The following is a 26,271-nucleotide window of genomic DNA, read 5'->3' as shown; positions in this document are numbered from 1 at the left end:
TACCACCCACATGGTTCTTTTTGGCAACTATCTGGTCATGATGTCTCATGTATCCTTCACAGAGGCAGGGAGAGTATAAGACTCATCCTAGTTCTGCATCTGGAAGCATGGACGTTATATGACAAAATGTTACATCCCCTTCTCATTCAGTAATGAGGTGGCTTCATTTTGCTCATTTTTCATATGTATTCAGTCACACAAGGGGAGAGGGAGACATCAGGACCCAGGGAATTAGGACATCAGAGAAGAAACTGATAGAAAACTTTTATCCCTCTTCCCCCCCATTTCTCAGAGAGCTATAGCATGGATTGTTCTGACTGGATGGTTGATTTAACATACAGGAGTTCTGTGCGTAGAAGCAACAAGGATTTTCTGTGTTACATGGACAAACTAACACTGAAATGAACTGACATTCTTAAACTGGTCTAAATTTTGAAATTGTTGTTTAGGGTTGCTAGGTTGAATTTACTTGAGCAATCTCATTAATCCCATTGGCCAATAACCTTGAATGGAAATATATATAAACCTACTTTTAAGAATGCATCATTCTCTGTTGAGACCAAAATCACCTGCCCAGACGTGCAGAAATGGGATAAAATTTTGCTTTTGTAACAAGATTATGATAAGATTCTGAATTAATTGAGATTGTTATTATCACTTGGAAATTGAATCATCTCCTCTTGAGTTCAGCTTCTTGTATAGTGAACACAGATATTTAAATATCTTTATTTTCCTTGTCATGACTGTTTTTCTTTAAAAACTATTTTGCCTGGGACTCTTTATACATTCATAATAATTTTCCAGTCTATATTTTACTTAAGACACATAGATCTAAAAACCCTAAGGAAAATCTAACAGAGCTAACTGGTTAAGAGAATTATTTGCCTGTGTATATTTTCTAACTCAGCATTCTCAAAGACAGCTCGACGAGAAAGTTTTTCCTCAAACTTGACTAGGAAAAGGTTGACACATGCCCTGGGACAGTACCAGACAATTGATATTTAGAAGAATAATCTGCCTTGTAAAAGTGAAGGAAATGAGTCAACAAGACAAGTCTAGGGGCACAAAAGTCATGCTTACACCTCACCACAGAGTGCATCCCTTGCCTGTGCATAGCCTAAATTAGAAAGCCCACTTGATGGAGTGTGGATGTGCTACTTCAAATCAGAAGCAGTATTTCTACATGGACTTTTTCACAGCTCTTTCAGCTTCCTACTGATTGTTAGGTTATCTTAGACATCTTGTGCCCCTTCACTTGCAATATAGAAAAGTTATACCGTGCACCTCCCCTGACTCACTCCCTGATTTTAAATGACTTGTTTGTTCCTCCCAGCATTTGAAGTTGCTTAAGCCATGTCCTGCTGATGCATGGGAAGACCTCTGGATGAAAGAAGGGCTGAGTGCTTTCACTCTGCATCGTTACTTTCTGAATTAATACACATAGTTTGCTGTGTCTGTTCAGTCACCTTCATGCTAGAATAATGGGGATTTTAATTACATGATGTTAAACCTCTCACTCTGATGTAGCTATGTATTGGAAGGCTCATCATCAGTTCAACAGTCGATTGAGGAAACCTTGGATAATGAGAGTTTATTAACCCAGGTTAATGAGCCTCAGGCAGAAATGAGGGATTTTGTCCAGCTGACGTGAAGCACTGAACACAAATCTGTCTAGATGAGCATAATTCAGCCCTCTTGAGATGTGCCTGGGAAGTGACAGAGCATTTGGTAAAAATACCAGCAACTAGATGCTGAAAGCAGAACATCTGTGTTCTCAGGAGCTATATATTTTAGTCATGTCCTCTAGATCTCTGAGGAGAGGTAGATGTCCTAGCAATCTCAATGGCAAAGGGGAAAAATGGATGTTGCATTGCTCAGAGAGGCAGTGGGCATGATGTGAGCATGCGTGTCTCAAGAAGTCCCATAGACCCTTCCCTAGGGGGTCCTTCCAATCCTGGCATCACCTCACCTCTTGTCCTAGGTGCAGAGGGCTGCCAAAAAGCTGTGGTGCTGTACAGAAGCACTAGATTATCTATCTGTCCCTGAAGTCAACCCTCCAGCAAGACATTTAAAATATTTCAGGAGTATTTTTTCATTTGCAAGTAGTTGTAAGACACAGATAGAAAAACAAAAATTTCCCAGCAGAGAAAAATATATTTCTTTCTGTCAGAAGTAAATAAAGTGATGCAAAATATTTTTTTATTTTTTAATTTAATTTAATTTAATTTAATTTAATTTAATTTTTCTTCTCTACTACATGCATTACCCATTGAAATTGTAGACGGGTATCTACACTTCAAAAATGTGGGGGAAGAAATTTTCTGGATCCCCAGTTTTGTGTCCAATCTGTGATTACAAACTTTGAGAAGAGCAAATAGTTTGAAATGATTCACAAGGCTGGAATTCTTGGTCCTAAGGTCAGGGAAAGATTTGCCCTTGTTGCCAGTTACAGAATCACAGAATCATCTAGGTTTGAAGAGACCTCCAAGATCACCTAGTCCAACCTCTGACCTAACACTAACAAGTCCTCCACTAAACCGTATCACTAAGCTCAACATCTAAACGTCTTTTAAAGACCTCCAGGGATGGTGACTCAGCCACTTCCCTGGGCAGCCCATTCCAATGCCTCACAACCCTTTTGGTAAAGAAGTTTTTCCTAATATCCAACCTAAACCTCCCCTTGTGCAACTTTAGCCCATTCCCCCTCATCCTGTCACCAGGCACGCGGGAGAATAGACCAACCCCCACCTCTCTACAGCCTCCTTTAAGGTACCTATAGAGAGCGATAAGGTAGCCCCTGAGCCTCCTCTTCTCCAGGCTGAACAATCCCAGCTCCCTCAGCTGCTCCTCACAAGACTTGTTCTCCAGACCCTTTATCAGCTTCGTTGCCCTTCTCTGGACTCTCTCAAGCACCTCCATGTCCTTCTTGTAGCGAGGGGCCCAAAACTGAACACAGTACTCGAGGTGTGGCCTCACCAGAGCCGAGTACAGAGGGACAATCACTTCCCTAGACCTGCTGGCCACACTGCTTCTTATACAAGCCAGGATGCAGTTGGCCTTCTTGGCCACCTAAGCACACTGCTGGCTCATATTCAGCCGACTATCAACCAATACTCCCAGGTCCTTCTCTGCCAGGCAGCTTTCCAGCCACTCATCTCCCAGCCTGTAGCTCTGCTTGGGGTTGTTGTGCCCCAGATGCAGGACCCGGCACTTGGCCTTGTTGAACTTCATACAGTTGGCCTCAGCCCATCGCTCCAGCCTATCCAGATCCTCCTGCAGGGCCTTTCTACCCTCGAGCAGATCGACACACGCACCTAACTTGGTGTCGTCTGCAAACTTACTGAGGGTGCACTTGATCCCCTCATCCAGGTCATCGATAAAGATATTAAAGAGGACTGGCCGCAGTACCGAGCCCTGGGGGACTCCACTAGTGACTGGCCTCCAACTGGATTTGACTCCATTCACCACAACGCTTTGGGCCCAGCTATCCAGCCAGTTTTTAACCCAACGAAGCGTATGGCAGTCCAAGCCATGAGCATCCAGTTTCTTGAGGAGAATGCTGTGGGAAATGGTGTCAAAAGCCTTACTGAAATCAAGGTAGACCACATCCACTAAGCGTGTCACTTTGTCACAGAAGGAGATCAGGTTCGTCAAGCAGGACCTGTCTTTCATAAACCCATGCTGACTGGGCCTGATCGCCTGGTTGCCCTGTAAGTGCTGCATGATGACACTCAAGATAATCTACTCCATGAGCTTCCCTGGCACTGAGGTCAAACTAACAGGCCTATAGTTCCCCGGGTCTACCCTCCGGCCCTTCTTGTAGTTCTGAGAGTTCATGTAAGTGGTACATTTACTCTTCAGATTTTGCTGTTGACAAAATTCAAATGGGTACACAATCTTTAAACTAGCAGATGGCAGAGAAAATGGACCAAGGGAAAATGACCTTTGAGTTCCTGAACCAAAAATAGGAAGTTTCTATTTCATATTTGTTAATATCTTGTGCATCTATTACAACATACAGCTCATGAATCAAATTATGTTACTCCTTCCCTATTGGGTATCTTATCCATAGTCAAAGAAGCAAAATAGAACTGCTTACAGTATCAAGTGCTAGGAAGCATATGAAGCTTTTGAAATCAAAACAGCTGGGAAATGACTGAATGATTTGTGTATGGCCTGAAGAAAGTTGGATGCATATTATTTCTAGTTTCAACATATGTAAAATTGTAAAGCTATGATTCAATGAAAATAATAGTAATAGTAACTATGCCAAAAATGTATCTGAGGTGGGTTTGGGAAAGTTTATTATAAGGTCTTTTGTAAAATTTCCACTGTTCTTCTTCCTCAGAAGGCAAAGTCCTGCAGTTCTAATCAAATCAAGAGCTCTGCTAAACACAACATACATACATACAGAATGACAAACTGTCATTCTGGCTCTGCTGGGCCCCAGGTAAAAACTTGTCTGCACAGAGACGTTCTTATTGCATAATTTTTCCACAATTTATATGCAAAGATTACTATAACATAAACTTATAGCTGTATTTGTGAGGATGTGCCACTTCCAAATGACAGCAGGACCCTGCGATCCTGGCAGGCATGAACTGAGGAGGCTGGTCCACACCTCCTGGTGGTCATACAGCAATTCCAGTAATACAGACAAAAGGAGAAGGAGGAAAAGAGTAATTTGGTCTGTGTTTGTCTGCTACTGCATTGTGTGGAACATCCCTTCAGGGCTCAGCACACTCCCTGTGGTCAGGGGAATAGGCCGGGGCAGTGCTGCAGGTCCAAGTGGCCATCAGTGGTGGCAGGACTGCAGGATGCTGATACCTCTGTCTGTAGAAGTCCTCGAAGAGCTTGCTGGAGCTCCAGCACATTGGTGTTAGAAGAAACCTCCAACAAACCACTACTACCGTACATATGCATATATATGCATGCATGCATGCAAGTATTTATAAAAATATCTAAGCAGACTGGTGTTTGTAGCTCGATGACTGCTGTCAGGAAGCTCTCTATTGCTTTATTGCTATTTCATGAGTCATGTGGGAAGGTTTAGAAATGCACAGTAGATAAGTACTAGACTTGTAGTGTAGGGCTTCTGTAGTGTAGGACCATGACTGCAAATGGGGTCTTGTTTTTTACCCCTCACACTATTAATCCACAAGGTGGAAATACAGTTACTCTCCAGTGTTGCAAAACATGTCAAAAGCTTCACAAGCCTATGCAGTGACCGTCTTTTCTGCAGTCTGGGATGTATGTGCAGGTCATAAGTCCTTTACTAGCTCTCTGTGAAAGACCCCTGCAGTGAGTACTGCTGGGAGGAAGACAAGGAGGGAGACTTCAGAGGCTTGAGCTGCAGGATATGAATAGCAAAAATAAATAGTTGGAGTCAGCAAGATACAGTTACCACAGGGAGCAATATCTATTTAAAATAATGTCTAATTTAAATAGACATTCATGGCTTCAAATCTTCTGATGAATTTTAAAAAATGTACCTGCACCAGAATATGGACAATTCAATACATAAAATTCAAAGGTAGATAAAGAGCTAAGGATATTGATTAAACTATGAACCAGAATACCATTCCTGTTCTTTTTGGTTTGTTTGCTTCTATTTTTTTTTTTTTTGGTGATGTTGTTTTTTGGTTGGTTTGTTGGTGGGTTGGTTGTTTTTTGGGAGGTGGTGTGTGTGTGTGGTTTTTTGCTTTTTTTTTGTTCTTAATTTTTTTATCTGCAGCTACAAGCGGACCTTTCAGAGGGCCCAGCTGAAGCCCCCACACAACCCCTTAAGCTTTCTCTGTCCTTTTTGGTCTAAGAGCCTTTAACTCCCCTTGTCACTTCTCCAGCTGTACCACAGCTCACAGCTCTTTTCATTCCAGAAATCCTATCAACTGGTACTTCTAACTCCAGATACCCATCCCCAGATAAAAGCTTCCCCAGACTTCCTAGTCTGTGCCAGACTGCACGCTCTTTGTTCCAATGGTACTTTCAGAGCCCTTTCAGAGCACCATCCAACTCCAAATCCTCTCAGTTCTTCCAGTCTCATACGCCAAATATCCTTCTGCCCAAAACCTGCAATGTCCCTGCTCTTCCACTCCAGGATATCCCCTCACTCTTCTGTTGTAAGGACCCTCAGACCCTAACCTCCTGTATGGATGCGCTGATCTACACCTCTGGACCTATTACCTTTGCTTGCACCATCTGCTGACATCCATGCCCACTGCCATGGGCTGCCATGGCTGGCTCAGCCCACCTCTCTATCACAGCATCTCCTCCCTGATGCTCTCACAGGGATTTCTAAAACCTAGATGCAGGCTGCAGTTACCAGAAATGTGCTTTAATAGGACACAAAGTACAGAAAAAATAAGATCTATTTCAGGAAACTCAGGTATATTGAAACCCTCTATTTCCTCACTCTTACTCTGCAATTAGGTCTGGAACTTCTCTTTTTATAGGATTTGCAAAATAAAACCTGGGAAAATGAACATGTAAATTTTGTTGTTGTTGTTGTTGATCTCTGTTTGGCAGAGAGAGTAACCACAAAGATATCATTTCTACCTCTATCTCTTTGTCTCTAGCCCTGTATTTGAAAGGAAGGTGTGGGAGGTGAAAAAGAGACTAAGATCCAAAGCACAGAAATGGAGGTTATTTGATCATCTTTGTAAATAATTACGGTACCATTGACTGAGTGCCCTTAAGCCAAGTTGCCTGCTCACAGACTGCTGCATCAGCACAATTTTCTCTTGTTTTAAGATTCTTGTGCAAAGAGTCTTAAAAATCATCATGGGTTGAATATAAAGCAGAGTACAAAACAAAGTCACTACCAGTTCTTGATGACACACAGCCACTTTGCCCCAAACTCATTTTTGTTTTCCTTTTCCTTCCCACCGGGAGCGTTACCTTCATGGTGCTCATCTGTTCTTCCTCTAACAGGCAGCAGAGTGTTGCTTCATTTCCACTGCAGCATTTTTTTCACCATTGAGATTTCTCATTGCAATCAAAATGCAGAATGTTGTTTTATTAATCACTTTATTAATCCTGTTTTCACCTTTGAAAAAGACACTTCATTCTCCTCCATTTATAGTGCATTAATTCTTACAAGACACTATGAAAAGACAGCTAAGGGTCAACTCTCTTTATTAATCCATTTTTCTATGATAAAATAGTTGCATTAAGAGGCACAAACACAACCTATAGCAAAATTATGCAAGGTCCCTCATTTAGACTTTTACTTATTGAAAAACTCCTTGTTCCAGTACAGGAACATGTGTATTTCCTTGTAAATTGTACATTTGCCTCCCAGCCTCATACTGCTTTCAGTGTTCAAGAGGTAAACAAAAAACAGGGTACAAGGGAACATACAGCAGTAAAAGAATGCTGTGAGTTTGAAAAGCTACTGAGCGGAGCTGGGCAGTAGGAGCCCTTGCTTTGCAGCCAAACAAAGCTTTAAAGAACAGAATGAAACATGGTGGAAATCTAGTCTGAACTATTGCTTAGCAAAAGCCACTAAATTTTGGCCAAGTGATCGCTGCAAACTGCCCCATAAATCCAGCTGGGATAGCACACATCTTCAGGAAAGCCTTCAAGCCTTCAGCTGCATAGCTTAGAGGGGGGAGGATCTACTGCACTCCTGGGTAAGTTGCTCTTGTAGTTGATAGCACACATCACTAAGTAGAGACCTATTTTCTTGTCTGAACTGGTCTTTCAACAGCTACATTAAGGGTTCTCTAATATTGCTGTAAGAGTCTTCTGAATTTATGGTCTTCAAATCAAACTGTGCCCATTTTGCAAGAGACAAGCCTTTTATTTACTTTTTATTATTTTTTTTTTCCTCCAGCTAAAGCCTGGGAGCACCAGTAACACCAGGCTTTCCCTTCTCACTTATCCCCATTTCAAGTGAGTTCAGAAAATGTGCAAGTGGCAGTGAAATCAAGCTTGCCACCTCCACGCTGGCTTGATTCTGCGGTGCCAGAGAGAGAAAATAACGTAGCACTTCATCTTCAGTGTAAGACTTGTTACTTTGATTTAAAGAAGAAGAATACATTTTTAAAAAATATTAGCCTTTCATTCTTTGGGATAAAATCAAAGAACAACAACATCAAGAAGCCCACATTATCACTGTGCAAAAGTATGTAAGGAGGGTCTCTGTACATTTTGTGCAACACAGATTTCTTCTGACAGAATCCGAAGGAAGAGGGAGGTGGTCTTTAGAAATCAATCATTTTAGCTGAAAATAATCAGCAATGCCATAGAAAACACTTAGATATCGGCTTGCTGAGGAGGGAAGAGTTGGTGTTGCTCACAGTTCCTTAGTGCAATAGATGTTATGTGTTTGGCAGAGAGAGATTGCACCTCTCCCTCCATCTCTTCTCTCTCCTTCTGCCTCCAACCTAGCCATCCTGTTGCCATCACAACCATATCCAATGCAGCTGTCTCTTCTGCCAGGCCAGCAGCGGCATCCAGATCACAAGTGGGCCTTGCAAGAGAGAGAGTGGGTATGCAAGCCTCTTATGCTCTGCTGATACAGAATCAGCATCGGCAATTGATCTTGTGATTTTCAAAGATACGCTTAAAGACCAAGCTGCTGCTCCTGTGATATTGTATTTAAACATTGGCTTTCATTAAAATGGGGAAAAAAAAAGATTCCAGCCCTCATGGCAGCAGACAAAAGCTTAAAGATATTAACTGGATGCACCTTAGGGACTCAAAACCTACAATGCAAACGCAAAGAAAGAGATTTAAATTTTCTGTTTGTACTAAAATGTCTTTTAAAATAAAGAAGTAGAAGAAGGAACAGTATTGTGACACTAGGGAGATAAAAGAGAGGAGGAATGTGGGCTTTTTTTTTTTTTTTCCAAGGAGGAGGACTGCAGCAGTGCTGTGGAGCAGTTGCCCTGACCGTCTCTTGCCCACCTGGAGCAGCCCACCTGCTGTGAGGTTTCCGTGTGCTACCCAAGGAGAGGCAGGTGGTACAGAGCAGCAGCAGCAGGTTTTTGGATGAAACTCTTTCCCTTTTGAGTCCTGTGGTTTGCGCAGAACTCCTGCAGAGAAGATGAAAAGAGCTGGAAAAGACTGCACAATTTTCTGCCAGAGCATTTCTGGGGACTTCAGGGACTTTTGCTCTCCCTTTGCTGTGGGCACACCCCTGGACAATGGAGCAATAGTGCCAGGGTCCTGTCTTCATCTCATGATCATGGTCACTGCTTCATCTGGCCCCGGGAGATGGGGGATTTGTTTGAGAGGGTGTAGGAAAGGCTCTGTGGTTCCTCTCTGTCTGCCCTTCCTGTCAGCAGCACTCAGTCCAGCATGAAAGGAGAATGGGACCTTCAGCCGGGCAGCCCCTGCCCCCAGCCACCTGGCCTGGACCATCAACCCACCAGACCTTCACGTTGTTCTCTGCGAAAGAGGCCACCAGGATAGCAACTGTGCCATTCAGGAGCAGGTGATGACTCAGTGGGAAGGACTGAATGCTCTGTGCCTTTCATCCACCAAGCTCTGCCGTGGTTACGCTTAGATAAGCACAGGGAGAAATACAGTCAGCTTTCCACCTAACTTCAGAATTTACTACATTTTTACTAGCATCTTGTTTGCTTGAATATGTTTATTTTTATCCTTCAGGCAAATATTTCTGCCTCCTGTGAACCTTTTATGTAAATCAACAGAGGCATTTGGCAAGCCATATCAAAACTGCAGCTTTACATATCACCGAAGCGGAAAATAAATGGAAATAATTACTGATGCCTCCAAGTACAGAATTGTTTCAAAATGAAACATGTAGCTCAAAGGGGGTGGGCTGCATATATCTAACGATTTCCTGTTAGCTTACACAGCATTGGCTCAGACATTTTAATTTCATTCTGGTCTGTGCTTTTTCCCCTTTTTTAGAGAGGTCAGGGAGAGATGGTGGTTGTTTGTTTGATCATTTTGAGCATATTGAGCAGAATCAGATCTTTACTTACTTAGTAAGCCCAGGAGATGATATTTGTAAATCCCTCCCTCATGCTAGAAATTGGAAATTAACTGGGGTTTGAAGCAAAATGGTATACACTGTAGTGCCAATAACATCACTAAGATGCCACTGGCTGAGCAAATTGTAGTTTTTATATAATGGACTTGATCAATATGTGCAGGCGTCAATACTAATCTGTTTTCAAGTATTTCAGTATAAGCCAGTAATGCATGTCCTGACACTGATGAACTGCATTGACAAGAGGAGAACCAGGTCCCATAGTGCCAAAGGCTGCTCCTGAGTCATGGCTGCAGTCTACTGTCCTGACATTAGTTGCATCCCAGGAAGAAATGTAGGAGCACTCCCTAGTGTCTTTGGACTCCTGAAAACCAAACGTTTTGTAACAGTTCCCATGACAGTACCTGAAGGAAACACTTCAGACAGATGGAAATTTTGCTGCTTCTAGAGCAGAAGAAAGCCATGCAGTCCAGACCAAAGATCCATCTAGTCCTGTATCCTCTCTCTAGACTGGCTGCCCAGGGAAGAGGAGGAACTGGAAGGCTTCTCTTCACCCATTACACCCTCAGCCTCCAGTTATTCTCAACATTTACAGCCAGATGTGATTTCTCTCCTCAGTCACGCTCATCAGATTTCTCTCTGATTAACTTGTCCAGTGTTCTCTTGAAGTCATGTGGCATGAACATATCCTTCAAGACATGGGCTTTCAGGTCTGCAGACCACAGCAGGAAGAACTGCCTCCTTCTGTTTGTTAAGAGACTGTGAGGGCTCCTTACTCTGGGCTTACACTCATACATTTCCTTCAGCACTGGTCCTCTGATGGGGCTTTGTGTTTTGTCTTTCACATTATTCACCTGTTTTGACTTTGCTAAGGAAGAAGTGACATGAGTCAGTGCACATAAGCTTTTTATGTGGGGAAAGTATGTGTGTGTGTGAGAGAGAGAGAGTGTGAGTGATGAACTGATTCATGGCTCACCTCTGCCCTCTGGAAGGCCTGGTAGATCTGGTAAAAACTGGTAGATCTCCTGGACATCCTCAGCCCACGGGCAACAGCTGTTCTTCCAGGTACCAAAGGTGGTGGAAAATCTAGAAACATGATTTAGCCTTTGCTGTTTAAAGCCTAGGGACATGGGACCTGTTACTATGGAGCCTCTCATCAGTACCTACCATGTCCTCCTCAAGCTAACCATGCATATGCTATGCAGTCATATAAGCTTGTGCAGGTTAGGAGTGTGTGCACAAAACAGCATTGTGCAAAGCATTTGCAGGGAAACCATGCAGCAGAGAACTGTACTGCTTCTGGGAGGACAGTATCAAGAACAGTGGCACTCGTAAGATGGTTGCAAAATTGGCTTTTTGGCATCCTGAGACAGGTAAGATTTGCTTTTTAAATCATAGAATCACAGAATCATTAAGGTTGGAAAAGACCTTCAAGATCATCTGGTCCAACCATCCCCCTACCAGCAATGTCACCCACTAAACCTTGTCCCCAAGCACTAGGTCCAACCTTCCCTTGAACACCCCCAGGGGCGGTGACTCCACCACCTCCCTGGGCAACGTGTTCCAATGCCTGACTGCTCTTTTTGAGGAGAAATGTCTCCTCATTTCCAACCTGAACCTCCCCTGGCACAACATGAGGCCATTCCCTCCAGTCCTATCACTTGTTCCCTCTGAGAAGAGGCCGACCCCCAGCTCCCCACACCTTCCTTTCAGGTAGTTGCAGAGAGCAATAAAGTCTCCCCTGAGCCTCCTCTTCTCTGGAATAAACAACCCCAGTTCCCTCAGCTGCTCCTCACAGGACTTGTGTTCGAGGCCCTTCCCCAGCTTTGTAGCCCTTCTGTGGACACACTACAGGGCCTCAATGTCCTAATCCATTTGTAGCCATCCTTAGAGGGCAAAGTGTTGTCCTGATGCTCTTTTAGCCTTTCAGAGCAACAGTTTCCAGACTTCTATTCAATCCCCACTGTTAACATCAAGCCCACAGAGAAGGGGTTAACCATGAATCCTGGTTCAAAGCTTTGCTTTTGCCAGATTTAGATTTTAAATCCACTGTCAACAATTGGAGGTCTGTGTGATTCACAACCCACTTGGAATTGCTACAGTTTCAGCAAATTGGGAAGCTCCACCATGGTTACCATTCCCTGCCTGCAGCTCAAAGGTATGAAAATATATAGACAGTTGTATTTTAAAGTCTAGCTCCAGTTTCATTTAATTTGTCTCCATTTTTATTTTTTCTTTTGCTGCAAGGTGAAAATTAACATATTTTTTATTACTATTTATTTTTTTTAAGCATTACTTCTATTGAACTCCTGTAGCATCTCAACATGTGCTGATAGTACCCAAGTCTGGAAAAGGTTATAGTTTGAAAAAAGATCATTTCTTCCCCTCTACACATTACAACTCTTTTAAATCTTCCCTCCCTAAAAGATATTAGAAGTTTTTAAATGGCATCCAAAATTGCTTGGTATAGATAGAAAATCTCTGAAGAGACAGTACCCTGAAGCTCAGGCAGATATTATCTGAGAAGTGGCAGAACACCAAGAATATGGGAGATGTGGCAGAAAAAAAAAAAAAAAAAAAAGTAATGGGAATATTCTTCCAGTGCTACCTCCTGACAGGAAGTTTATCAATGTTTGATGTGTTGCTGCTAAGCACATTTACATAATTCTGATGCACAATATAAATTTATATATAAATACATATGTATGACACTTATTGTGGAACGGGATGTATTTGGAATAGGAGAAATGCAGGAGAAACTGTGAGCTCAAGAATGAAAGGGGGAAGAGATGAAAAGAAAAAGATAAATCATTTTAAAGTTTCTGGTTCGCAGCATTTAACATGTACAAACGATATTTTGAAATGTTTGAAGCATGCAAGATCTACTTCACATGTTACAACTGTTGAATGGCAAAAAATTCAGAGGGGTTCAAAGTTTTCACCTGTGCTACATCTTCCATGGCTGTCCCTACTGTGGTGGACAGGTTTCTCAAAAAGATGCAGTGTACACAAAAATCTACAGATGTTTCACCTTTAGTGAAATGTTCCTGCCAAGAGTTATTCCAGGAGTTATTTTCTTTTAGCTTGTCAGCCACCACAGATTCAAAGAGCTTTGACTTAAAAACACAGCCTTCAAGGTCTGTGCAGAGGTGGCATGAGGTTGTTGTCTGGGTTTGGACAAAACATCCCAAATATACACAATAAGGGAGACATCAATTTTTGCCTGTGGTTACTTACCACAGCCATGTTAGTAGTGCTGGTGAGATATCTGGGGATTTGCTGTGCTGAAATTCTTGATCACTTGCCCCTCTTCATGTCAGTGCCATGTATTTGTGGTTGTATTTTCTGACTTGTCCAGGGCAATTTGTGGAGAGCCAGTATCTGAGATACTGATGCTGAGAGAAAACTGCAGCTGGACAAGCGACTACATGCAGATATATTTAAATCAGGTATTTATTTTCAACAATGTCTATACCCAAAAAAGCATCCTGTTATTAAAAGCAATTTTCTGAGAATCATGTTATGAAATAATTACAGAATTTTTATTATGTAAAATTTCCAATTAAAAAAATCATTAGAAGACTAATTTTCAAAATCTCCTATAAGCACACAATATATTTTTCCATTAGCCTCAACCTGGAATCTTCCAGATCTACTTACTGCATTAGCCTCAAAGAAAAGGAACACTACTCTAACACAAAGATTTTTATTTGTTTATTTATTTTTCCCCCTATACCCACACAGGGTTGGGCAATCCTTAGAATCAGATACCCAATAAATTTACTCAAGCTAATGGCACCATTCACTTATTTTATTACTTTAACAAACGTATCTGAGTTAATTTCTTACAATATCTTTGAAAACAACCTCAAAATGGTGTAAGCAGCTGAAGTAAAATGCTTCAAACATTTGAATGAATTTTATCACCAATGGCAGGAATTTGCTAGTAAGGCTATTTGTTCCTTCTCCAGCAATATTCTTCAGGCATAAGTTACATCTGGAACAGGGACAGATTTAAGTTATTTCCATTGTCTGTTAACACAGCTCAAATTGAATTGATTTGCCTTCCTTACTCCACAAATAGGAGGCCTAGCACTTTAAATGCTGTTGTTCCAGTTTCAGAGGAGAGAGGCTATAAAACAGGGGGGCTTCATTAAAATACCATAGCTGGCACCTCTCAGAGGCACAGGAAAAGAATATTCACTGAGTAAGTAACACATTATAAATTATAATTGAGATTCAATCCTCCCAGGGAGAAGGGAAGGTAACTTGTCACTTGAAGTGTTGTGAGTTTCTGAAAATGGACTAGGAGTTTAGAGGGTATAATGATATCATTAAGAAATGCCCTTGCAAAGCAAGCAAAATTATACTATGCTGTTTCTTGAAAACCGCAGGAACTCTTTATTGTTCTGTCAGCAGCAGTTCAAAGAGCTCTGTGACCCCATTAACATTCACTCAGGCATGTATAACAAATTGGAGGGTGAAGTTTCTTGAATAGTTAATTATATTTTGTGTGTTTGAATACCTATTGCTGCTAGCCATGTGGGCTCAGTGTCACAAATGCACACCTTGCACACCTGGCTTCCCTCACAGCTTTATTTATCTTTTAATACTTAGAAGAGAAAGCAATATCAAAGGTGGAGAAAGGGCAGGGAGGAAAGGAAGTAGCAAAAAGCTAGATAAGGGCCAGCTGCTCTGATGACCAGGGCTGAGCTGATCTAGGACTTGCAGTAGTTCTGCTTTCAGCAGAAATTTTTTCAATGACCAGAAGACCCTTCAAACCCACTTATTCATGGTAGGGGCTGGGTAGGAATATTTTGAGTAGTATGCTATAAGCTTAAGCTAGAATCTCACAGAGGAACTTCTCCCAGTTTCAACAAGAGGCAGCTCTTCTGGCCAAGTTATTCTGTGTGAAAAGTTGCGTGTTTCTCACTAAAAATAATAATTATAATAATAATAAAAGTAGACTCTTCATACAAAAGCTTAATTGCAGAAATTCATTATCTCAACAGAACCACAGCTAGGCTGTTTTGTCAGCCTTAGTGCTTTGTCAGCCCAGTTGCTGAAGAGGCTCTTTCACGTGTGATGCCAAATGGCTACAGACAGTCTCCATGCTGCAGTGGCTGTTGACTCAACTTAAGCAAAGAGAGTAGCCAGCATTTCTTTTGCTGAGTGAATTTTTTAGTCATTGCCTGTTTGGATTTGAACAAACAATTTCTCTTTTCAATATAAATTGTTAAGAATTTGCTTGCAAATACAAAGGACTACATTTTTTACATAGTAAAATTCTTTTTTTTTTTTTACAGAGAGAGAGAGTGACAAGGATAGGAGATATTCTCTCCAATGTTAGCACAAAGCCTACTCACATTGGTTAATTAAGTCCAAATATTATCTGTACCAATTCATTAATTTCAGTCACAGTACAGATTCAGGAATCTTTATCTCTTTAGGACTTTCCTCTCACAGCTGTCCTCACAATTAGAAATAAGTTTGATAAATATCAAGCGATATGACAAAGGAAAAGACTATCACAAGGAGGTAAATTCTGTGTGTGTTATACTGAGGTGTTATTTCCTGAGAAACTCTTTAATTCAGGTTCTCTCTATTTGCTAATGAAGCCAGATAAAATTAGGATTGTCAGTGGCCCTCTTCATTAAACTTATCTCAGATGTTAGAGTAGGACCCTTAGTAGCTGCTGCAGACACGTACATGTGTGCGAACATTCCCACTAACTCAAAAGAAACAATCTCTTCTGAACATTGAGAACATGCACTACTGAGCACACTTCTACTTAGTCAAACCTGCTTCTTAAATAATCTTGAAAAAGTAGAAGAATTTTTATTTATTTGTATATTAAACTATAAGCCTTGGCAAGCTTCAATTCTATTTTCAGTCCTGCTGTTATCCTCCATAATTCTTAAACAGTGATAAAGTATTTTGCTCATCACATATATATTCATGCTTCTGCCTCACTTCTGGAGAAAAAAAAAAAGGTAGTTTGACATTCTAGATATATCTGCTATTTGAAAAATATTTGCTTTGCAATTATATTTGTGCTAGCTATGCTTTTCCTTAGCCATATTTTCATTGCATGTAGATTAGAGTAGATCAGAAAGCCTCTTCTGAAATGGAAATGATTTTTATTACATTTCAGCCATACTTTAAACTGGTTCTACTGCAAACTGTTCAAAATAGTAGGATTGTGCTCAGAGTTAAAAGCAGAATACACATTCAGATGATATAGTATGTGTCTAACATAAAGAGATGCAAACAATAGCCTGAAAGAGTTGTAGGAAGGTTTGAATTACAGAGCAGTACAGCTGCTGGAGGAATTTGCTCTGAAATGCCTTTTTTTTTTTCCCTCAAAAAATATCAATTTGTCAAAATCAAAGCTTGGCAGAGGGCAAGGGGTAGAGAGGAGGGAAGAAGGAAGTAGGGAGTCTCAATGAATTTTTCACTCTGTGTTTTCATCTGTTCCTTGGAATGTTGTAGTGTTTGAGATGTTTCAGTTTGACATTTTTGAATCAAGGAACCCCTGCTATTCAGGAATGTTTGTTTCAAGTGTGAAGCTCTATACAGTGAAGAAGAGAAATAAAAATGTTCGAGAACAAACTAGATTCAAGGTTACTAGACAAAAAGTTCCAATCAACACGCAAGATTTCCAAAAATTGTTCAGATCTTGAGAGATTTTTTCACCAAGCCTGGAAAACTTGATTGAAATTTATTTCTGCTTAAGTGTAACAGGGGTGGAATTACAGTCTCCGTAAAGACGATGAAAAAAGTGCCATTCACATCAGTTGGAACTTCACCTCAGGCTCATTGAAAATATTGTGGTTTCTTCTGGCCATATGCATAGCTAATACTGAGGACTTCATGTGTTGTTTTGTTTAGGAGGAGATATTAATAATAGACCAAGCTTTAAAATGAGTTGTTATGTGTAGTAGAAAAATTCTGTTTTTCTGCACACAATGAGAAACAATAAGCAGGCAAATGTTGCTCAGAATCATTGCCTTTCTAGACTTAGTAAAGAGTTAACAGAAGTTTAAAATGTTCCTGCCTGCAGCAATTTGTTACCAAACTTGCACAAGAAATTATTACTTTGCCTAGAGCAGCATAATGGAAACACTGAACACAAAGTCGTGGTGTGAGCCCTCCTTGCAGCCGTGTGAGCTGAGCCTCTGGCTCTTGCAGGGCAGCAGCCAGGGACTGATGGCTGTTCCCACTGATGCAGCATATCCGTAAGGGATGTGCTAAAAAGGGGACTGGGAGCAGGGTGGGTAAGGGCACAACTGATCTTACACAACTGCACCTGTTTTCCCAGGGATCATGCATTTCAGTCCTGCAGTTGACAGTGAGAACCCAGCATGAATCCTCACCTAGAAGGAGCCAAGTCCTTACCTATCTGTGCTCAGGGGATAATTCACACTACGTATCACAGTTTGCAGTCATGCTGTCACTTCACCTCTTCCTCTGGCTTCCCTTGCTCCCTCTGTTTCCCTGCTCACATGTACCTCCACTACCACCCCATGGCTCAAATAAAATAGTTTCCATTCCACCTCTATTCACACTTAGCTCTCACTGAAATGTCACTACTCCTTTATCTTATTTTTGGCCTAGTTTTGTATATGCAACCTATTTTATATTAAAAAACAAACTAACAAACAAAACCACCACCCAGCATAATATTTATTTGTCATAACAAGAAGGTATCTGCAGTTAGCACTCTCTTCAGGAAGCTTTCATTCAGTTTCCATGCTAAAAAGTGGTTGTAAAAGAAGTAAACCGTTGTCACAGATGCATTGCTCCTGAGGTTCTATGAAATTAATGAGGAGAGGTATAATGTAAAGTAATACAAGTAAATTTGTTTAGTTCCATATTTTATACAAGCAGAAACATTCAAGAAACATATATGAGCAAGATTCAAGATCTAATATGAGCTATATTTATATGTCGGTGGGAAGTTTTGGGGTATGACTAACGTCAGTTCTAGCTGCTTGTTTACTGGCTACAACTGATTTTTGTTTTAAGCAGACTTATTGAAATATGTAATACTGCAAATTTTTCTGTCTCCTTGTCGGGGCTGAAAGAGTGTTTGCCTCCTGTCTCATTCTTATCACCAACTCCATGAGACTTTTACTAAAATGTAATAACTGGCATTTAAAAAAGACTTTCCATTTAACATATCCAGCCTCTCCGGCTGTCCCCATTGCAGCTTAACCTCATCCCAGCCAAAAGCCTCCAACTGGCAAACATGGCTGTGCTGATCAGTTCTACTAAGCAGTTAATTCCAATTTCTAAGTGGCAAACGTGCATCTACAGCCCACTGTGCTTTTCTTGTTCCTTGTTCCTGTCAACTCCCCAGAGATGGTAGGCACACAATGAGCACAGGCCTTCTCTCGCAGAGAGTAAAGTCTGTTTATCTACCTTTATTTTATATATAATGAGTCAATCCCTTCTCTCGTCTCCTAAAATTTCAAAGGCATCCTCACTGACAGCTCAGAGAGCACTCACTCTACATATCAGAACAGCTGTTGGAGGCAGATAGCATGAGCATTTCTGGAATGATTCAAGCTGACCTTGTTTCAATGGATACTGAGTGCTCATCATTAGCTGTGACTTTGTGCTTAGCAGTTCAGCAGAGGGCTCTAACATGAAGCTCATTCTAATTGTGAAAAAAAAAAAGGCAAGTAGAGAATAGATTTTGAAATTTATGAGAAATCATTTCATGGAAAAAAATGGTATGTTTTTATGTGCTTGTATTACAAATGGTTTCATCCAATTATCTGTGTAAATATGCAGACATTTCATACATGTAGTGGATTTGAAATCAAGAAACTTTCTTTGCTACAGATGTTTGGGAAGCAAAGAATCCCACTGCATTTTATAGCATCTGTTAAATTCTAATCTGTAGGCATTTTCCAGATGATGAACTTCATTAGATCTTGGCATTGTCTTTTCAGAAACAGTTCAGTGATTTACTGGGAGGAGTACACTGTTTTCTTCACAGAGTATATTTATCTTCCTTTGTAGGTAAAACCACATTTATATAGCTAATCTTACCTCTATAAACAGAAGCTTGAGTTATTGGCAGGAGCTCTAGAGATGTCTGGGAAGCTACAACATGCATTTTGGGCATATAAGCACACTATGATTATGGCATGGGAAAATCCTGCTCTTATATTCTGAAGAAATTGTCTGCCCTTGATAGGCTACTACTCAAGAAACACTTGTTCATCTGCTAGGGTCCAGTCTAGAAAATCCATTTTCCCTCTCCTAGGAAAGATAATGGCAAGGCTTTTGTACAAAATCCAAGATGTAAAGATTTCCTTATTTTTTTTTACAAGTCTTTAAATCCTGAATATAAAAAATAAAACTAGTGTTCCTTGATGTATCTTTCTAACAGGGGAAGGCAAAAGAGGGCTGACTCTCAGCTGCATAAATCAGCATTACTTCACAGATGTACACAGAGCCCCGAGTTACACCGCTGAGAAACTGGTCTCAGCTACCTGTTGATTTTTGTCTTTCAGATTTTCAGCCTGAAAGACTGGGGAGAAGCAGAGCTAATGAATGGGTTATGTTTGAGTCTGCATTTAGTCTCTCAGAGATACTGTTGTATAGTCTATGTTGATTTTTACACTAGATGGTAAGATTCTGGGGCCCCCAGCACAAGAAGGATGTTGAGGTGTTGGAGTGGGTCCAGAGGAGGGCCACAAAGATGATCAGAGGGCCAAAGCACCTCTCCTGTGAAGAATGGCTGAGAGAGCTGGGGATGTTCAGCCTGAAGAAGAGATGGCTCCAGATGACTTCCTTGTGGCTTTTCAGTACTTAAAGAGGGCTTATAAATACATGGAGAGCAACTTTTTGCTCAATCAGATAATGACAGGACAAGGGGGATGGTTTTATACTAAAAGAGGGAAGATTTAGATTAAAGGTTAGGAAGAATTTCTTCACTCTGAAGGTGGTGAGGCACTGGAACAGGTTGCCCGTAGAGGTTGTGGATGCCCCATCCCTGGAGATGTTCAAGGCCAGGTTAGATGAGGCCCTGAGCAGCCTGATCGAGTGGATGGCGTCTCTGCCTATGGGAGGAAGTTTGGAACTAGATGATTTTTAAGGTCCCTTCCAACCCAAACCATTCTATGAGTTTTTATTTGTCCTTGTCCAGGCTAGCGTATACATGTCCACATGTAGTTTAACTTGCCCATCTTCTATTACTGAGGATTTGAGCTGCTCTGCCTTTGGTAGGCGATGTCAGAGAGCCCTGTATCTTTCTGTTAATACCGCCTGTTACAGATACCTGATGAGAAATAACAGCATCATAGGTTTATAGTATAGACAAACTTCTCCCTACACTACACATTCCTATGGAAAGGCTGAGATAGAATAAGTCTTTTTTAGAATGTTCTGCAGTTTGTTATGATGTAGGTTCTCACTCTAAGCTTTCAGATAACAGCAGTACTATGTTCAGAAACTATAGAAGACTAGTTGTATCTTATATTTACTATGTAAGGCCTCTCATAGCCTGCCTCTTTCACATGATTCTTAAAGAATTCAGATGGAAGTACTAAGGCCATCTATGGGGTCACACCCCAGTTTTCAGAGTATAAATGTGTATAAGCATGGACAGAGGAGTCAGTTCTTTGCTTCAGGGTCTGGGCGGGTGAAGGAAAAACCAAGCTTCCAGGCAGAGGGTCTGACAAGGTCTCCAGGTGCATGAGCATTGCCTGGGCTCTGTTCAGATCCCCTGTTAGACCACATCAAAGATATGGTCATACATATTAACCCAGGCTGTAGTGATCTGAAATACTATTCTATAATCTCAGAAAGACTTTAAATAAACAGTAACTGGTAACAAATAAGAAATAATTCAAGAGCATCTTGCCACTCATAATGAAATGGAATATTAAATATATTGAATTTCCAGATGGAAATCATTGAAACAAACATATTTCCAGATATTTTTCCAGAATTTTTTTGAAGCAAGCGTATTTTGAAATAAACATATTTCAACATAATACTTCTGTTTTGACAAAAATAACATTGTTCTATGAAAAAAAAATATTGTTGCTGGAAAAGTTTTATTAGCTCTAAGATTTAGAAAAACAATTCAAGAAGCAAACAAATTACACCTTTGTCATGACATTGGTCTATAATTTTTTTTTCCTGTAAGTCCTGCATTCAAGTCTGCATTTTAATATATTTTATATTTTACCTCTTCCTTCTGAAGCACACACAACATGAAAAATATTTGATTGTAGAAAGAAGATAGTGTCAAGAGACAAGTAATCTGCTGCTGTAATTTAGCCGACAATCTCAATCTCATATAATCACAGTAGGACGGAATTTAAAAAAAAAATATCTTAACTTAAAAAAAGTATATATAGCTTATATTAAAGATAAAAAAGCTTCATAAAATTCTAATGTCCAATAATGTCCAAAAAAATGTGCTAGCTTGATCATCTGACTTGATGTCTGCGTCAGTGCTATTCTGGACAAATGAAACTTAAACATTAATTTTCTGAGAGAAGCTTATACAATCTTTCCCTTATTTGATTTTTTTTTTCAGAATTTTATCAGCACCAATATCTGATTAACATGTTCAAGCATCATCTTATTTCCTTTTATCTCTCTCTCCTTTCAGAAATACCAGTATCCAATTTTCACTAGACGATGACAAACTATAGATAATTAAAGAAAAAAAAAAAGGTTTAATAGATTTCCTAATGGATGTTGTTGGTCATAGCTTCTGTCAGGCTATAATCAATGAAAATTTGGGGCAAAGTCCTGTTTGCTGATCTTGGTTATTCCCTGTTCTCTGTTGATACTTCTATTAGCTGCAATGATTGTAAAACTTTAATCAAAGCACTATTGAATATGGAAATAAAGATCACTCTTGCAGTCAATCACCATTGACACAAAGTAAACACAGTGGTTTTTTTTAAGAGTCACTGTCTTTGCATATAGTATAACAGTTGCATTTTACAGGATTATCAGAAAAAGAAAGAGAAAGGAAGGAAGGAAGAAAGAGAAGGAAAGGAAAGGAGAGGAGGGAAGGGACTAAGATATAACCATTCATTCTACTTGTTTCAGTACTTTGAGTCAGCTGTGAGGAAAGTTAGCCTTTTTGTTAGGCAGTACTAGGTACACTGGAGTGTCAAACTGACCTCCATTTCTGAATCCAGCTTGCTGATTTGTGCTGTAAGCTACCGAGATGAGTCTTGGTGGCTCATGGACTTCTGGTTTTGTTTTCATCAAAGGTGAGATCACAGCTTGTGCTGAATGTTTTGAAAACTTTGGGATATTTCTGGATGCTGTTGAAGAATTTGCTGCATTTCAACTCAGAGAACTAGCTGAGGGATTACTATCTGGATATGTGTATGTGTTTACACAAGATGTAGTATGTAACACTGGTGTTGGAAAAGGAAGAAAAAGTGTTTCTCTATACTCATTGATAGGAGCACCCTAAAATCACAAGTCCTGTCCGGAGACAAACAACTACATCCTCTAAGCAAAAACAAACCATCATTTAGGGGGAAAAAAAAAAAAAGGCTGGGCTTCACTGCACATCCAGACTTTACTCAGTGTAGCACTTACAGTTCAGCCCTAATTCTCATGTTTATTAGAGGTTTTCAAACCAGTGGTCAGTAGCAAACATACTGCATAAGAAAGGTTTGTAGTGACCATGTTCTACTTGTTTTATTGGTTTCATGATTGCAGCATGGGTTTCTTGGCTTGGCTTTTAAACTCTTATACTCCTAATTTGTTGTACAAAATGCTGAAAGATCAGTCTCTTAAGTCACAGTTAAATTTTATATACAATGATAGGATAATTACAAGATCAGCATGATAACTTCACAGATGAAAAGAACAGAGGGGAAAAATATGCTGTGAAGGGGAAAAGCTGTTCACATGAAAAGAATAAGGATCAGGATTCAAAATTCATCAAGTTATTTGCAAAATATATTGATTTCCCTTTTCCCACCTTTATGTCCACGTGATCAACTTCTCTTTAATGTGTTAAAATTCAAAAGATCACTGAGGTCTAGGAAGGAGTATGTGTGAGCTCAAAGCATACAGTAGCAATTGCCTAGTGATAAAAGAGCAGAGCTCATTAATCAGAGATGGCTTAGGCACTGAGAACACATTTGTCCTTGCACTGCTGTAGCATAATGAGGATTGCCATACTGTACAAATATATACTTAGCATCTGAACAACTGTTGTTTAAAGTAGAGACATTAAGCTACTTTTAGGTCATTAAATAACATAACTGAGAAACAGAATAGGTGCCCTGTTGAGTTATAATGAACTAGCTTGTGTGGTGAAGCATATACAGAAATTTAAACGGAATTAAGAGTAGTATTGAGCAAGAAGTGCTTCCAGGCCAAGTGGTGATGTAACTAATATTTCATCTTCCTGAGCATTTACAGACTTGTAAAGAGAGTTATTTTCCTTCCAACCACTTCAACAGACTTTTGTAAGACTTATTATGGCCCAAAATTTCTTCATAGAAAGAACATGGATGGTCATGTAGTCTGGTTGTCTGAGCATCTGTACATGCAAAATGACATAGCACTGAGAAATAATAAGGAACTAAAACAACTTTGATCTGTTTCAGGCATCATCACCTCATGACAGCAGCACCTGACCATTCTACCTTCAATGACCTCCAACGAAACTCTTACTGTGATTCTTCTTTTCTGCATGTAGGTCTCGCCTGCATTTCAACTACATTTTAAGTAAATTTTACATTAGTATAGTGTCAGCTCTTTTAAAATAATAATAAAACAAAGTCATACTGAAGGTACTTCAATACCAGCCATGAGATCCAAAAATTAAATTAAAATAAAATGAAATAAAATTCCATTGTTTGTTATATCTGTGTTTTATAAGTATGAATGACTTGCTTCCAAATCTTGTAAATTGGAGTGCAGCATTCACAACTCATACAACTAGCCAGGGGTTAGCAAAGTCTGGGACACATCTCAATTTGTACTTTTTAGACAGACAATTATATTTCTGTGTAACATGCAGAAGATGACAGTAATATGACTTTAAATGAGAAGTGAAATACCCAGACACCACCAGAAAAAGAGCAACTTCCTTCAATTGCCCAGCACAGGATGTTGGACTAATGACGTCAATGCAAGATCAGCTTTGGTACTTTCAGCTGGTACTTCCAGAAACATAGTGTCGCCATCAACTACAAAAAAGCTGGGGGCTCTCTCCAAGTAAACTCCTTCTGGGGATGATGAAGAAACACCTATGAACAGGGACAGTAGAATAAACTATGTCTGGAAGGAATAGCTATCTTTTCCACTCCTCCAAACTGGAGCTGCCATGAGGTGGACGTGTCCCCTCATTGCCATGCAGCAGGGAGACAACCTGACAGTGCCATGGCCAGAAATCTGATGGGATAAAGACTGGACTGGCCTCTTACTGGAGAGCTGAGAGTGCAACTAATTGAACAGGCACAAAAACACCTTGCTGATGGTTGATTTCTTTATGAATTTTATTTGTCTTTCTCTTCCTTCTGCATGGAGACTTTTTTTAAACCACAGAATGTTACTCTGCAAAGGCAGATGAAGTGATAGCAGCCGCAGGAGAAGATAAGGTATTATCCTTCTAGGGTCTAATTGCACAGCTTGACTTCCTAATATGTTAGAATAGCTGAAAATTCCCCACAAAGGAGAACAGAGGATTAAATTTACTGGCAGATTTTTCTACCTCATTTTTGAATAATAACATAAAGTAGAGACAACCGTGATCTAATTATAGGTAATTTGTTAGTCAAAAAAATTAGTTGGACAAATTGTTCTTTCTAGTATATGAGTTAAAGTTAAAATATGCACACCAGGAAAGATTATTTCTGAGATATTTATGACTGTAAGATTCCTGCAAAGGACTACAAATAAAATGGAAGCACAATAATTTATAAAATCTCGTCTTTTAGATATGCAACTACGTGACGTGGTCCTTGAACTACCTGGTTTAAGACTGAGGTCAGCTCTCCTTCAAGCAGGGTGTTGGATGGGATGACCTTCAGAGGTCTTTCCAACCTGAATAGTCCTGTGACTCTATCAAACATCTACAATTAATAAGGTTGTGTCAGACTACTTCAAGACTAAAAATCCAGCTCAGGTCTATCAGCAGAGATGGGATTGGACTCTAGTGGAAAAGGTGGAAGTTCACCCTGAGCACCACAGCCTATGCTCATCTTCAGGTTGCTCCGTCAGACCCCAGTTACCTTGCCCTCACTTTCCACCTCTCCTGAAGCAGCAGATGGTTTTAGCTTGCTCCTATTTAGCTCAGGAGCTGTGCAGACCCTGAACAGGCTGAACCATAATGTGACAGGTTTCTGTGTGACAAATTAAAGTGGTCAGAATGAGGGCACAACAGGGTGCCTGTCCTCCCTCTCCCTCATTTCCCTCCGACTCAAATGAATCCACACAGCCAATAAGACAGCACAATTCCATCTGCTAAGGGAACCGTTCTCTTCTGCAACCCCCTCTCTGCATGCAGTTGTGCTTGTATGTGGACTGCATGCTCCAGGAGGCAGATGCTGCTGGATTTTAATCCCCCCAATTTCTCTGATGGATTAAACCTCAAATCTCGAAACATCTTTCTTAATGCTGCAATAAGTAATGCACATATTACTTACAGTGATTTCCAGATGAAATAAAAGCAAAAGACAGCAAAAATGAAACATCTGAATAATAATCTAGGCTGCAAATGAATCAGACACAAAAGGGTTCTGGATTATTTTCTCCTACCACCTCTGCACCCTGCCCAGTGCCTGCTGAGGCATGGATCACTGGCTGTAGTAACGAAAGATGCAAGCACGTTACCCACCACCTACCTGCAACCCTTCAATGGCCAGTTTAAGGATAGATGGCGTAAGTTTAGAGGCTTGCTTGAAGGAGAAGTTGCTCCAATCTATAATTAGAATGAAGCCATTTATCTGAAGCTCCTGATCTTCGATGAGCACTTCCAAGGACAGTAGGATAGCCCGAAGGATATCTATGAAGGAGTTCCTAAAGACAAAGAATTGAAAAAAAAAAAAAATCAATGGTTGCAGTTATCTTCAAACTTCAAGATACACAGCTCTGCTGTGGATAGGGTATGTGCAAGGGACAGGGATTTATTCTAGTGGAATTCTTTTTGAAAAGAGAGTTATTTCAGAGGCGTCACTAAAGCATTCCGTCTCCAAAACTCACATTCCTCTGTTTGATGTGATAAGTCCCGTTCACTGGTGGATAAAATAAACCCTGAATTAAATCTTTTTGATCCTTCTGGCATACCTTACAATAGA

At 40.3% G+C, this 26,271-nt stretch overlaps 1 protein-coding gene across 1 annotated transcript in view; it reads right to left on the bottom strand.

The window, feature by feature from the left end:
* Nucleotides 1–26,271, bottom strand: part of CLVS1 (clavesin 1) — a 102,302-nt gene that overhangs the window by 38,899 nt on the left and 37,132 nt on the right. The window contains exon 3 of the mRNA XM_066993027.1: nt 25,819–25,993. Coding sequence (XP_066849128.1) covers nt 25,819–25,993 — 175 coding nt within the window. The remainder of the gene's footprint in view (nt 1–25,818; nt 25,994–26,271) is intronic.

This window comes from Anser cygnoides, chromosome 2, assembly GCF_040182565.1.
Source record: "Anser cygnoides isolate HZ-2024a breed goose chromosome 2, Taihu_goose_T2T_genome, whole genome shotgun sequence".
NCBI classification, from domain to species: Eukaryota; Metazoa; Chordata; class Aves; order Anseriformes; family Anatidae; genus Anser; species Anser cygnoides.
The sequence above is the reverse complement of the archived record's forward strand: the minus strand, read 5'-3'. Positions and strand labels throughout refer to the sequence as shown.